The sequence below is a fragment of the Symphalangus syndactylus genome, chromosome 17, assembly GCF_028878055.3.
Source record: "Symphalangus syndactylus isolate Jambi chromosome 17, NHGRI_mSymSyn1-v2.1_pri, whole genome shotgun sequence".
NCBI lineage: Eukaryota > Metazoa > Chordata > Mammalia > Primates > Hylobatidae > Symphalangus > Symphalangus syndactylus.
This window is the reverse complement of record NC_072439.2, coordinates 87344246-87357139: the sequence shown is the minus strand read 5'-3', so window position 1 is coordinate 87357139 and position 12894 is coordinate 87344246. Positions and strand designations below refer to the sequence as shown.

The 12894-nt window shown below is 48.8% G+C and overlaps 1 protein-coding gene across 11 annotated transcripts in view; it reads left to right on the top strand.

Annotated features, from left to right (window-relative positions):
• IGF2BP2 (insulin like growth factor 2 mRNA binding protein 2) overlaps window positions 1–10205 on the top strand; it is a 186386-nt gene extending 176181 nt beyond the window's left edge. For 10 of the 11 annotated variants that reach the window (XM_063621949.1, XM_063621948.1, XM_063621944.1 and 7 more), the window contains 4 exons: window positions 1507–1581; window positions 4447–4578; window positions 6805–6918; window positions 8324–10205. In XM_063621949.1, the coding sequence (XP_063478019.1) occupies window positions 1507–1581; window positions 4447–4578; window positions 6805–6918; window positions 8324–8416 (414 nt within the window). In that variant the 3' untranslated portion in view covers window positions 8417–10205. The remainder of the gene's footprint in view (window positions 1–1506; window positions 1582–4446; window positions 4579–6804; window positions 6919–8323) is intronic. The other variant, XR_010116685.1, reaches the window with a different exon arrangement.
• Window positions 10206–12894: the final 2689 nt, after the last annotated feature.

Below are 12894 nucleotides of genomic sequence, written 5' to 3'. Positions count from 1 at the left end.
TCATCCTTACGATCCTAAATGCCTGATGTGCACTCATTTTACTTTTTTTTTTTTTTTTAAGACGGAGTCTCGCTCTGTCGCCCAGGCTGGAGTGCAGTGGTTTGATCTCGGCTCATTGCAACCTCCGCCTCCTGGGTTCAAGTGATTCTCCTGCCCCAGCCTCCCAGGTAGCTGGGACTACAGGCGCGCACCACCACACCTGGCTAATTTTTGTGTTTTTAGTAGAGACGGGGTTTCACCATGTTGGCCAGGCTGGTCTCGAACTCCTGACCCCAGGTGATCTGTCCATCTCGGCCTCCCAAAGTGCTGGGATTACGGGTGTGAGCCACTGCACGCCTGGCCTCATTTTACTTTTAATGACATTTAATTTTGCCACACTGTGTTAATAAGTTTTAATTTTGTATTTATTTTTAGCTGAAGTTTTTTTTAATAAAACAGGGCATGCAGAAACAAATACGTAACAAGGGTCTCTCTAACAAAAATGCCTCCTCAGCCCAGGGTTTTAATCATGTTACAAGAGAACCTGAACTCACAGAAACTGAGAGAAGGAGGCTGGGCGCAGTGGCTCACACCTGTAATCCCAGCACTTTGGAAGGCCAAGGTGGGCGGATCACTTGAGGTCACTTGAGCTCTTCTTTGGAGGACTTTGAGACCAGCCTGGCCAACATGGTGAAACCCCATCTCTACTAAAAATGCAAAAATTAGCTGGGTGTGGTGGCAGATACCTGTAGTCCTAGCTACTTGGGAGGCTATGGCAGGAGACACACTTGAACCCAGGAGGTAGAGGTTGTAGTGAGCTGAGATCATGCCACTGCACTCCAGCCTGGGCAAAAAAGTGAAAGGAGATTTGGAGCTTGCTGGGCCCAGCCCCCATGTTTCACAGATGAGGGAATGGAGGCACGGTGAGGGGAGGAATTTGCAGAGCCAGGACTAGAACCAACGTGCCCCCATTTCTGCTCTGCTGCTGTTTTACTTATGACCCATTTGCCGTGGAGGAAGCCGTCTTGACGACACATACTCTAACTCAATTGTCACTTGCAGCTGACTACCCCCGTGAGCTGAGAATTAGAACCAGAGACACCTTTGCTGCAAGCTCGACTCCAATTTAACACCTTGGTGGACCTGTCCTTCCTTCCCTTTGGGCCCTAGGTGGGTTGGCAGAGCCTACACGTCCCTCTTCCTAGAGCTTTTGACTCCCTGGCTATTTCCTAAAACTCAGTGAGAGGAGGCCTGTCACAGCTGGTGCTCGGGACAGACATAGGCAGTAACTACTGGCCTGTGTCTGACTGTCCCTGGGTGGCCAAAAACCCAAGTTTGATACTGGGCATTACAGTCATGACTTCCTAAGACCACGGTGGAGGCAGCATGGCATCAGACAGAGCCAGGGGTAACGGCAGAAGCAAGACCCGGAATCTCCTGCTGGTATGCTTGCCGTCCACTTAGACAAGAAAGAGGGGCTGGGGAATGCAGCCGAGCATCAGCATTTTCCTCTCCTGTGAACCACAGATCGCCCCTGCGGAAGGCCCAGACGTCAGCGAAAGGATGGTCATCATCACCGGGCCACCGGAAGCCCAGTTCAAGGTTAGTGCCAAGGGACACCTCAGCCCTGCAGGCTCTGGGCACAGAGCAGCCACCTCAGAGGCACATTCAAGGCTCTTCTTTGGAGGCCCAGCCTCCATTTCCCTCCCTGCTACTGCCCATCGGGCTCCGGCTCACCCTGTTGTCCCTGGCTGTTCCTTCTGCACGTTTGCCCTCTGCTGGGAAGCCCTCTTTCCCTTCCCTCCCATGGAAAAGTAGATCATCTGTTGGTGCCCAGTTTGAGTGGCCCCTCCTTTGGCACCTCTGATCCCTTAGCCCTGGTTTTGAGGATGGATGTCTCTGGCTCATTTAGTCATTTCTACCCTTCAAGCGATGGAGGACTAACACAGGTGTAAGGGGAAGTAGCATGGTTTGTTGGAAGTTCTTTGGTGAGGTGTGTTTTGCTTTGTTTTGTTTTTGCCTTTTTTTCTTCCCTAGGAAAATTATAACTTGAGCTTTCTAAAAGTGAGAAACACATATTTATTTATTTATAAAAGTACAATCCTTATCATTAAAAATATTTACAATGTAGCTGAGAAGAGGAAATTCACACATGTGGAACCGCTCAAAAGCAATAGCCTCAGCCAGGGGCAGCAGGTGGTGGCATGCGCCTATAGTTCCAGCTACTCGGGAGGCAGAGGCAGGAGGATCCCTTGAGCCCAGGAGTTTGAGAACAGGCTGGGCAATATAGCAAGACTTCATCTCTAACGAAAAGAAAAAGATAACAAAAAACAGTAACCCTTTAACTCAGTATTGGACAACTTGTGGAATATCCATTTAACAGAATATTACTCGGCTGGGCGTGGTGGCTCACACTTGTAATCCCAGCACTTTGGGAGGCCGAGGTGGGTGGATCACGAGGTCAGGAGATCGAGACCACGGTGAAACCCCGTCTCTACTAAAAAAAAAAAAATACAAAAAAATTAGCAGGGCGTGGTGGCGGGCACCTGTAGTCCCAGCTACTCGGAGAGGCTGAGGCAGGAGAATGGCGTGAACCCGGGAGGTGGACCTTGCAGTGAGCCGAGATTGCACCACTGCACTCCAGCCTGGGCGACAGAGCGAGACTCCGTCTCAAAAAAAAAAAAAAAACCAGAATATTACAGAAAGGAATGAAGTACTGATGCATGGTGCAACATGGGTGACCATCACACGAAGTAAAAGAAGTCAGACACCAAAAGCCCCATATAGGCCAGGTGTACAGGCTCATTCCTGTAATCCCAACACTTTAGGAGGCCAAGGCAGGAGGGCTGCTTGAGCCCAGGAGTTTGAGACCAGCCTGGGCAACATAGTGAGACCCACATCTCTACAAAAAAAATTTAAAGTAGCTGGGTGTGGTAGCTTGTACCTGTAGTCCCAGCTACTTGGGAGGCTGAGGCAGGAGGATCACTTGAACCCAGAAGCTCAAGGCTGCAGTCAGCTGTGATCATGCCACTGCACTCTAGCCTGGGTGACAGAGCAAGACTGTCTCAAAATAAATAAAGGCCACGTGTGAAATGATTTCATTTATATGAAATGTCCAGAATAGGCCAGTCCATAGAGACAGAAAGTAGATTGGCAGTTGCCAGAGAATAGGAGGAGTTGGAACTAACTGCCAATAGTTACGAGGTTTTTATCTGGGGGAATAGGGTGGAAATGTTCTGAATAGATAATGGTGATGATTGCACAACATACTGACCACGGAAATGGATACTTTTTTTTTTTAGTTTTTATTTTTTTGAGACGGAGTCTCCCTCTGTCACCCAGGCTGGAGTGCAGTGGTGTGATCTCGACTCACTGCAACCTCCATCTCTCGGGTTCAAGTGATTGTCGTGCCTCAGCCTCCCGAGTAGCTGGAATTACAGGCGCATGCCCCCACACCTGGCTAATTTTTGTATTTTTAGTAGAGATGGGTTTTCACCATGATGACCAGGCTGGTCTTGAACTCCTGGCCTCAAGCAATCTGTCCACCTTGGCCTCCCAAAGTGCTGGGATTAGAGGTGTGAGCCACCACGCCTGGACTGAAGTGTATACTTTAAAATGGTGACTTTCAGATTATGTAAGTTATATCTCAATATTTTAAGTAAAGAAAGAAAAACATTGTAAGCTGTGGTTCTTTTTCACTTAAAAAAAAAAAAGAAAAATAGATTCTTGGCTCCTCTGCCTTTGGAGTTAGACATCAAAAAGAAAGATCATGTTGAATGTAGTGGCTCACACCAGTAATCCCAGCATTTTGGGAGGCCAAGGTGGGAAGATCACTTGAGGCCATGAGTTCAAGACCAACCTGGGCAACATAGTGAGACCTCGTCTCTTAAAAAAAAAAAAAAAAATGAAAACAGGAGCTGTGATCGTGCCACTGCACTCCAACCTGGGCACAGAGCAAGACCCTGTTCTCCATTAAAAATTTTTTTAATTAAAAAAGCAACATCAGGCTCCTCAAATCCCATTACCACCACCATCACCTCCATCCTTTACTAACCAGGGGTATGACCCTGTGGTTGATGGGAGTTAAGAATCCCCTGAAAAAATTCAGTCAATCAAGCGAACATTTATAGGTGATAATATGGAAATAAGACATAGAGTTCCATCCCCTCAGCCATCCTCTTAGCCCTGACACACAGAAAGCATCCTAGAGGAGGCAGTCTTGTGCAAACCACCAAAACATGAATGCCCGTGCACATTTTTCAAAGTGCAGCCATCGGACGTGGCGGGAGCAGCGCCCCCCAGGTGTGTGAGAGAGCGGGGGCTGGGGCGCGCAGCTTCCTGTGTGTCCCAGGGAGTGTGGAAATGGGACTGACCCGTTGTCTGGACTCTCCAGTGCCCTCTGCAGCACTGATGAAGTGGCCAGCTGCTGGCCGACTGAGAGTCATTAGTCATGTCTTGCTCTCTCAGGCCCAGGGACGGATCTTTGGGAAACTGAAAGAGGAAAACTTCTTTAACCCTAAAGAAGAAGTGAAGCTGGAAGCGCATATCAGAGTGCCCTCTTCCACAGCTGGCCGGGTGATTGGCAAAGGTGGCAAGACCGTAAGTGTGCTCCGGGCTCGCTTCATCACCTGGGTCAGATTCCCCGCTCTGGCCTTGCCTGAGTTCCCTCAGTCTCCCCTTGGCGCCTTCTCTCCCAATGTACAGTCAGGGTCTTTGGCAGACAAACTAAGGCTCTCCTGGCATCTGAGCCCTTTGAGGCATGAGGATCCCAAGGACAAAAATGTCATCGGCTTCACTCCACAACTTAGGGCCCCTAATCCGTGCTGCTGTAAGCCCAGCACCAAAAACACCACATTCCTGTGCCCAGTAATACGCATCTTGGCTCCTTGGTAAATGAAGGCCTCCATTCCCTGAAAACAGAGAGGCTGTTTTCTGCCCCCTTTATACCCACACGTAGCAGCCATTAAAATCGGAAAGGGGGGAGTCCCACCGAGAGAGATGCTAACCCGCTTGGCAGACCACCACCTTCCCTGGATGTCACTCAGGCCTGTGCCCTGCACTCTTCTGACTCTCAGCCCTCCTGACAGATGCCTCCATTCCCTAACTCTCCCTCTGCAGGCTCCATCTTCTGGCTGTTTCCCAAACGTGGCTATAGGGGAGCTAGTTTAGCAGTAGGGGGGTGGGCAAGGAGGAGATTGTTTTTTGAAAGATCATCTGCATTTTCTACCGGAAGGTGGCACGAACAAACGCAGTGTAGTTTGAAAAGTGCCAGAAGCTTGTTGGAATGAGCAGGTGGTCTGCAGACCCAGGTATGTTCTGGAATGTGACTTACTGACCTGGGTGGGGAGATAACCACTGAGAAGTTCCAGGAGAGCCTAGTGCAGGCTGGCTGGCAAAGTAACAGTGTTGGGTGGCAGGAACTTGGTGGGGGGGGGGTTCTTTTGAGTCCTGAGTGTGTATGTGTATATATGTATATGTGTGTTATTTGCTGTTTTTGTAAAGCTTTTTTTTTTTTTTGAGACAGAGTTTCGCTCTTGTCACCCAGGCTATGGTGCAGTGGCGCCATCTCTGCTCACTGCAGCCTCCACCTCCCTGGTTCAAATGATTCTCCTGCCTCGGCCTCCTGTAGCTGGGACTGCAGGCACCTGCCACTACGTCCAGCTAATTTTTTATATTTTTAGTATAGATGGGGTTTCACCATTTTGGTCAGGTCAGGCTGGTCTTGAACTCCCGACCTCAGGTGATCTGCCCGCCTCGGCCTCCCAAAGTGCTGGGATTACAGGCGTGAGCCACCGCGTCCAGCTGTAAAGCTCTTTACATAGAAACTCTTAAATGGAATTCAAAACCAAGTTCTAGATATAATGAGTCAGCTTTCTACGAAAGAATGGAGCGGTGTGGAATCAGATGATTCCCTGTCTCCAGAATGTAGTCGGCGCTCCAGGGCACACAGTGCGCTTTAGGCGGAGCTGGAATGTAGGAGGCAAAAGAAAGCAGATGGATCAGCAGGGAGTAGAATCCTGAGCCCCTGGGTGTCCTGTTTGGCTATTTCAGAACCAGTCACTGAATTCTCTGCATCCTCCAGACTTTCAGGTTTCCCCTAAAGCACATGCTGAACCCGCCTGTGAGCTCAGCATCAGGCCAGAGGGCTGGAGGATGGGGTCTGAGCCCTCAGGAAGCGTGCAGTCCTGTTGGGAAGCAGGCCCAGTGAGGCAGCGGGGAGGAGAAACAGTGCAGGCAGTGGTTGGAGACATGAGGAGCTCAGCATGGGCTGGAGGCTGCATGGAGGTGGGCCTGGGGTGGGATCCAGTGGCCGGGAGAGAGGACAACAATGCAAGGGTAGGAACAGCATGAGCAAGACTTGGCAGCAGGAGTGAAAATCAGGAGGAGGGAACAGCAGGGCTGATTCGCAGGGAAAGTTAACCAAGAAGAAGTTTGGGCTCATAGCACCCAGGAGAGCATGTCCAGGAGGAATGATCTTACAGGGTAGGGGTGGGGAGTGGGGGGCTTATGGGAAAGCCTGGGGTCTCTGTGAGCATGTGCAGGCCTGCATCGATGGGAACTCCAGAATAAGAGAACTTCGCCTCAGAAGCAGCCCCAGGAATCTGTGGCTGGACTCCCTCTCCCTGTCATTGAGCCTGTCAGGGCCCAACCAACATGGCCCCATGTGCCCAGGGGCAGAGGAGCCCCCGGGGTGTCCTTGATGAAAGGAGAGCAGAGTCCAGCCCTCCTCCTTCGCCTGCTCCACCTCTTGGCCACTCCATCCTGAGCCCACCACGTTGACAGGGAGGGAACCTATCCAACCCATTGCCGTTTCTCCCTTCACAGGTGAATGAACTGCAGAACTTAACCAGTGCAGAAGTCATCGTGCCTCGTGACCAAACGCCAGATGAAAATGAGGAAGTGATCGTCAGAATTATCGGGCACTTCTTTGCTAGCCAGGTACTGTGCTGTGAGGGCCCTGTCTCTCCTGCAAGTCTCTTTTCAATTCTCTGCTAAGCTACTGGTGGCCTGTCAGGTGGCCACAGGCCCTGAGCACCGATCCCTGCCAAGATGGAACCTCTCCCTGGTTCTTCCTGGGTCTTCAGGGATGGCCCCCGGGGCAGGGGATGTTGTTTCACACTTCTCTCCACTGTCATCCCCGAGGTATGTATGCTAGGAGCTTGGGGAAGAGGGGAGAGTTAAGCGCTTAAGCAAAGCCACGCAGGTTCCAAGCCCCCTGCAGTGCTTAAGGGCATGGTCTCAGCTTCCCTCACCCTCTCTCCTCAGGCCTCAGTCCCAGCCTCCCCACTGGGAGCCAGGCAAGGCCACTCTCTGGATTCCTCCCGGAAAGCCTGAGCACTCACTATGAAAGGCTACATGCTCACGGCAAGAGAGCCTTGTTTCTCATTTCTCTCTCCTCCTCCTCTTCCATCTCACCACAACCCACCTATCAAAATACTGCACCTCCACACAGCTGCTTCTCTTTCATTGGGAAAGGCCAGCACCTGGCCTCTTTCTCTTTGATGCTTTTGTAAATTGAGTTTTGGGGAGAGTGTTCCTGGTCTTTGTCCTAAACCAGTGAAGACAGTGTACTTGGTGTAAGCAGACACTGAAGGTTTGTCTAAGCTGTCAGCCTGCTCTCCCAACACCTGTGCCTGTGCCAAGAGACCTGATGGTCCAGAAAAAGGCACCTGCCACACTGTGGATCCCCCGCCACCCACACACACACCCCCCGCCCAGTGCCCTTTGAAATTCTCAGTTGGGTCTTCTGCAGTCAGAGTCCCTGGCCACGCCCCTGTCTGCTGTCTCCCAGCTCAGCTCCTCAGTGCCCTGGGAATGTGTCTGAACAGCTGGTTCCTACAGGAGTTCAGTTTGCAGGGAGCTGCCTGCAGGGACAGTGCTGAGCTGGGTGAGGGGACAGGTGGGGGTTCATGTGTGTGCTCCAGCTATTCAGGGTAGAGCATCTGGGCTCAATTCCTCCCTCCCTCCCGTGTCCATCACACTCATGGCCCTCCTAGCCGCCGTAGAACGGGGGCGGGGCGGGAGCAGCATCTGACTCTGCAGGCCCCCTGTTGCTGGCGCCCTGCTTCTGCTTCCTGGCCTGTCCGTCCAGCAGCAAACTGGAAGCTGCCGGAGTCCCATCCCCTTACTCTGGACCTTGGGGTGGGAGTGGAGGGGGGATCTCTGCCACTTACTTCCAGGCAGAAAAGGGCCCAGAGTAAGGTGCGGGGGTGGGGGTAGATGATGCTTGTCTGAACATTCCACCCTTCGTCCCCAAGCCCCAGAGCCTCCCCTGCCGTTTGTCCTCAGAACTGGGTTCCTTTTTTCCCCTGTCCCTTCCTCTCCCTTCTCTCCCTTGCTGCAGACTGCACAGCGCAAGATCAGGGAAATTGTACAACAGGTGAAGCAGCAGGAGCAGAAATACCCTCAGGGAGTCGCCTCACAGCGCAGCAAGTGAGGCTCCCACAGGCACCAGCAAAACAACGGATGAATGTAGCCCTTCCAACACCTGACAGAATGAGACCAAACACAGCCAGCCAGATCGGGAGCAAACCAAAGACCATCTGAGGAATGAGAAGTCTGCGGAGGCGGCCAGGGACTCTGCAGAGGCCCTGAGAACCCCAGGGGCCGAGGAGGGGTGGGGAAGGTCAGCCAGGTTTGCCAGAACCACCGAGCCCCGCCTCCCGCCCCCCAGGGCTTCTGCAGGCTCCAGCCATCCACTCCACCATCCACTCGGATCTCTCCTTAACTCCCAGGACGCTATCCCTTTTAGTTGAACTAACATAGGTGAACGTGTTCAAAGCCAAGCAAAATGCACACCCTTTTTTTGTGGCAAATCGTCTCTGTACATGTGTGTACATATTAGAAAGGGAAGATGTTAAGATATGTGGCCTGTGGGTTACACAGGGTGCCTGCAGCGGTAATATATTTTAGAAATAATATATCAAATAACTCAACTAACTCCAATTTTTAATCAATTATTAATTTTTTTTTTCTTTTTAAAGAGAAAGCAGGCTTTTCTAGACTTTAAAGAATAAAGTCTTTCTTTGGGGGGTCTCACAGTGTAGAGAGGAGCTTTGAGGCCACCCACACAAAATTTACCCAGAGGGAAATCTCGTCGGAAGGACACTCACAGCAGTTCTGGATCACCTGTGTATGTCAACAGAAGGGATACCGTCTCCTTGAAGAGGAAACTCTGTCACTCCTCATGCCTGTCTAGCTCATACACCCATTTCTCTTTGCTTCACAGGTTTTAAACTGGTTTTTTGCATACTGCTATATAATTCTCTGTCTCTCTCTGTTTATCTCTCCCCTCCCTCCCCTCCCCTTCTCCATCTCCATTCTTTGAATTTCCTCATCCCTCCATCTCAATCCCGTATCTTACGCACCCCCCCCCCCCAGGCAAAGCAGTGCTCTGAGTATCACATCACACAAAAGGAACAAAAGCGAAACACACAAACCAGCCTCAACTTACACTTGGTTACTCAAAAGAACAAGAGTCAATGGTACTTGTCCTAGCGTTTTGGAAGAGGAAAACAGGAACCCATCAAACCAACCAGTCAACCAAACAAAGAAAAAATTCCACAATGAAAGAATGTATTTTGTCTTTTTGCATTTTGGTGTATAAGCCATCGATATTCAGCAAAATGATTTCTTTCTTTAAAAAAAAAATGTGGAGGAAAGTAGAAATTTACCAAGGTTGTTGGCCCAGGGCGTTAAATTTACAGATTTTTTTAATGAAAAAAACACACAGAAAAAGCTACCTCAGGTGTTTTTTACCTCAGCACCTTGCTCTTGTGTTTCCCTTAGAGATTTTGTAAAACTGATAGTTGGAGCATTTTTTTATTTTTTTAATAAAAATGAGTTGGAAAAAAAATAAGATATCAACTGCCAGCCTGGAGAAGGTGACAGTCCAAGTGTGCAACAGCTGTTCTGAATTGTCTTCCGCTAGCCAAGAACCTATATGGCCTTCTTTTGGACAAACCTTGAAAATGTTTATTTAAAAAAAAAAAAAAAAGATGACAAAGAAAAACAGAGAGAGATAATATTGGAGATGTCCTGAATTTTAATAGGGTACGCGCCATTAGGGCTTTTTGCGCTAAAGGATGAACATGTACTGGTTTATGTGGACAAGCCATTATACCACCAGACTGCAATGCCAGTTTCCTCTACTGCAAACAGTGTTCTGTGACAAAAAAAAAAAAAAGAAAAAAAAAAGAAAAAAGAAATATATCCAGCTAACAAGATCCTGGTGTCTTGGTGTTTTATTTTACTAAGCATTGCCTCATCCCAGGTGTCAGCTGAGTCCTAGCTCTGAGGGACCTGGGCAGACAGGCGGTAGATGTGACCAGGATCCACACAGCTACTCTGAGAAAGCCGGTTTTGCCCAGGAAAGTCTTTGGGAGAAGCTAAACTAGATCAGTGGTCAAAGTGTAGTCCCCAGACCAGCAGCATCAGCTATCACCTGGGAACTTGTTAGAAATGTAGATTCTTGGGGTCCACCTTGAATTAGAAATCCTGGGGGTGAGGCCCAGCAACCTTTTCAGCAAGGCCTCTGGGTGATTGCTGTGCGCACTGAAGTTTCAGAACCTCGGAGCTAGAGGGATGGATCGACTGCATGTCAAGCTAGAGAAGACCAGTCTATCCTTAAGGAACTGCAAGCCTGGCCAGGCAAAGCTGCTTTTTAAGTGGAGGAAAGGGGGAGGATAATATGCCCGGCAGTTCACGCCCCCACGGGAAGCTCACTATTAAGTGCAGGCATACCTCAGGGATGTCGCAGGTTCAGTTCCAGACCACCACAGTAAAGCAAACTTTGCAATAAAATGAGTCATACGCATGTTTTAGTGTCTCACTGCATATGAGTTATGTTTATGTTGTATTAAGTTTGTAATAGCATTATGTCTAAAACAGTGTACTTTTTTTTTGTTGTTGAGACAGAGTCTCACTCTGTCGCCCAGGCTGGAGTGCAGTGATGCGATCTCGGCTCACTGCAACCTCCGCCTCCCGGGTTCAAGCAATTCTCCTGCCTTAGCCTCCTGAGTAGTTGGAACTGCAGGCATTTGCCACCACACCTGGCCAATTTTTTGTATTTTTACTAGAGACGGGACTTCACCGTGTTAGCCAGGACGGTCTCACTCGGCCTCCCAAAGTGCTAGGATTACAGGCATGAGCCACCATGCCTGGCCAATTTTTAAAAAAATTTAAAAAGATTTGAGGCCGGGTGCAGTGGCTCACGCCTGTAATCCCAATACTTTGGGAGGTTGGGGCAGGCAGATCACCTTAGGTCAGGAGTTCGAAACCAGCCTGGCCAACATAGTGAAACCCTGTCTCCACTAAAAATACAAAAATTAGCCAGGCGTGGTGGTGCGCGCTTGTAATCCCAGCTGCTTGGGAGTCTGAGGCAGGAGAATTGCTTGGACTTGGGAGGTGGAAGTTGCAGTGAGCCGAAATTGTGCCAGTGCACTCCAGCCTGGGCAACAAAGTGAGATTCTGTCTCAAAAAAAAAAAAAAAAAAAGATTTGAAGGTTGAAATTATTCCTTGATACATGGGCTACAGAATGGATGTTGTTAGCAGACATGGAAACATTCATCTCCTTGTACAGCTCTTGGGTGACCAGGTACGTTGTCAGCAGTAATAATTTGAATCTCAATAGGGGACTTAAAATATTCAGTAAACTATGCTATAAACAGATGTGCTGTCACCCAGGCTTTGTTGTTCTATTTCTAGGGCACAAGCAGAGTAGATTTAGCCTCATTCTTAGGGGTCCTAGGATTTTTAGGATGGTAAATGAGTATTGCCTTCAGCAAAGTTACCAGTTGTATTAGCCCCTAAGAGTCAGCCTTCCTTTGAAGCTCTGAAGCCAAACATTGACTTCTCCGCTTTAGCTATAAAAGTCCTAGATGACATCTTATAGAAGGCTGTTTGATCAACATTGAACATCTGTTGTTTGGTGTAGCCGCCTTCATCAAGGATCTTAGATCCTTCAGTTAACTTGCTGCAGTTTCTCCAACAGCCCCTGCTGCTTCACCTTGCACTTCTGCATTACAGACACAGCTTCTGTGCTTAAACCTCATGAACCAACCATTGCTAGCTTCCAATTTTTCTTCTGCAGCTTCCTCACCTCTCTCAGCCTTTATAAAATTGAAGAGAGTTAGGGCCTTGCTCTGGACTAGGCTTTGGCTTAAAGGAATCTTGTGATTGGTTTTTTTTTTTTAATCCAGGTCACTCAAACTTTCTCCCTATCAGCAGTAAGGGTGTTTGACTTTCTCGCTGTTCCTGTGTTCAGTGGAGTAGCACTTTTAATTTCCATCAAGAACTTTTCCTTTGTATTCACTTGGCTGTTTGGCACAGAAGGCCCAGCTTTCAGCCTGTTGTAACTATCAACATGCTTTCCTCACTAAGCTTCATCATTTTTCTTGCTTCTGACTTAAAAGATGTGTAACCCTTCCTTTCATTTGAACACTTAGAGGCCATTACAAGGTTATTAAGTGGCCTGTTTCAATATTGTTTCTTAGAGAATAGGAAGACCAGAGGAAAAGGGAAAGAGATGGGGAATGGCAGGTCAATGAAGCAGAACACACACAACCTTTATTGATTGTTTGCCACGTGGGCATGGTTTGTGGTGCTGAATTACAAAAGTGATATCAGAGATCACTGATCACAGATCACCATAATAGATAATATAATGAAAAAGTTTGAAATAAATATTGCAAGAATTACCAAAATGTGACACAGAGATACAAAGTGAGCACACTGTTGGAAGCATGCCAGTAGACTTGCTTGATCCAAGGTTGTCACAAATGTGCAATTTGTAAAAAATGCAGTATCTTCAAGTGCAGTAAAGCAAAGTTCAGTAAACAGGGTATGCCTGTGTTCTGGGAAGTCAGAAGGGCAGGATCAGCCTTGGACTGAGGAGTGGGTGCTGGACCTGGCAC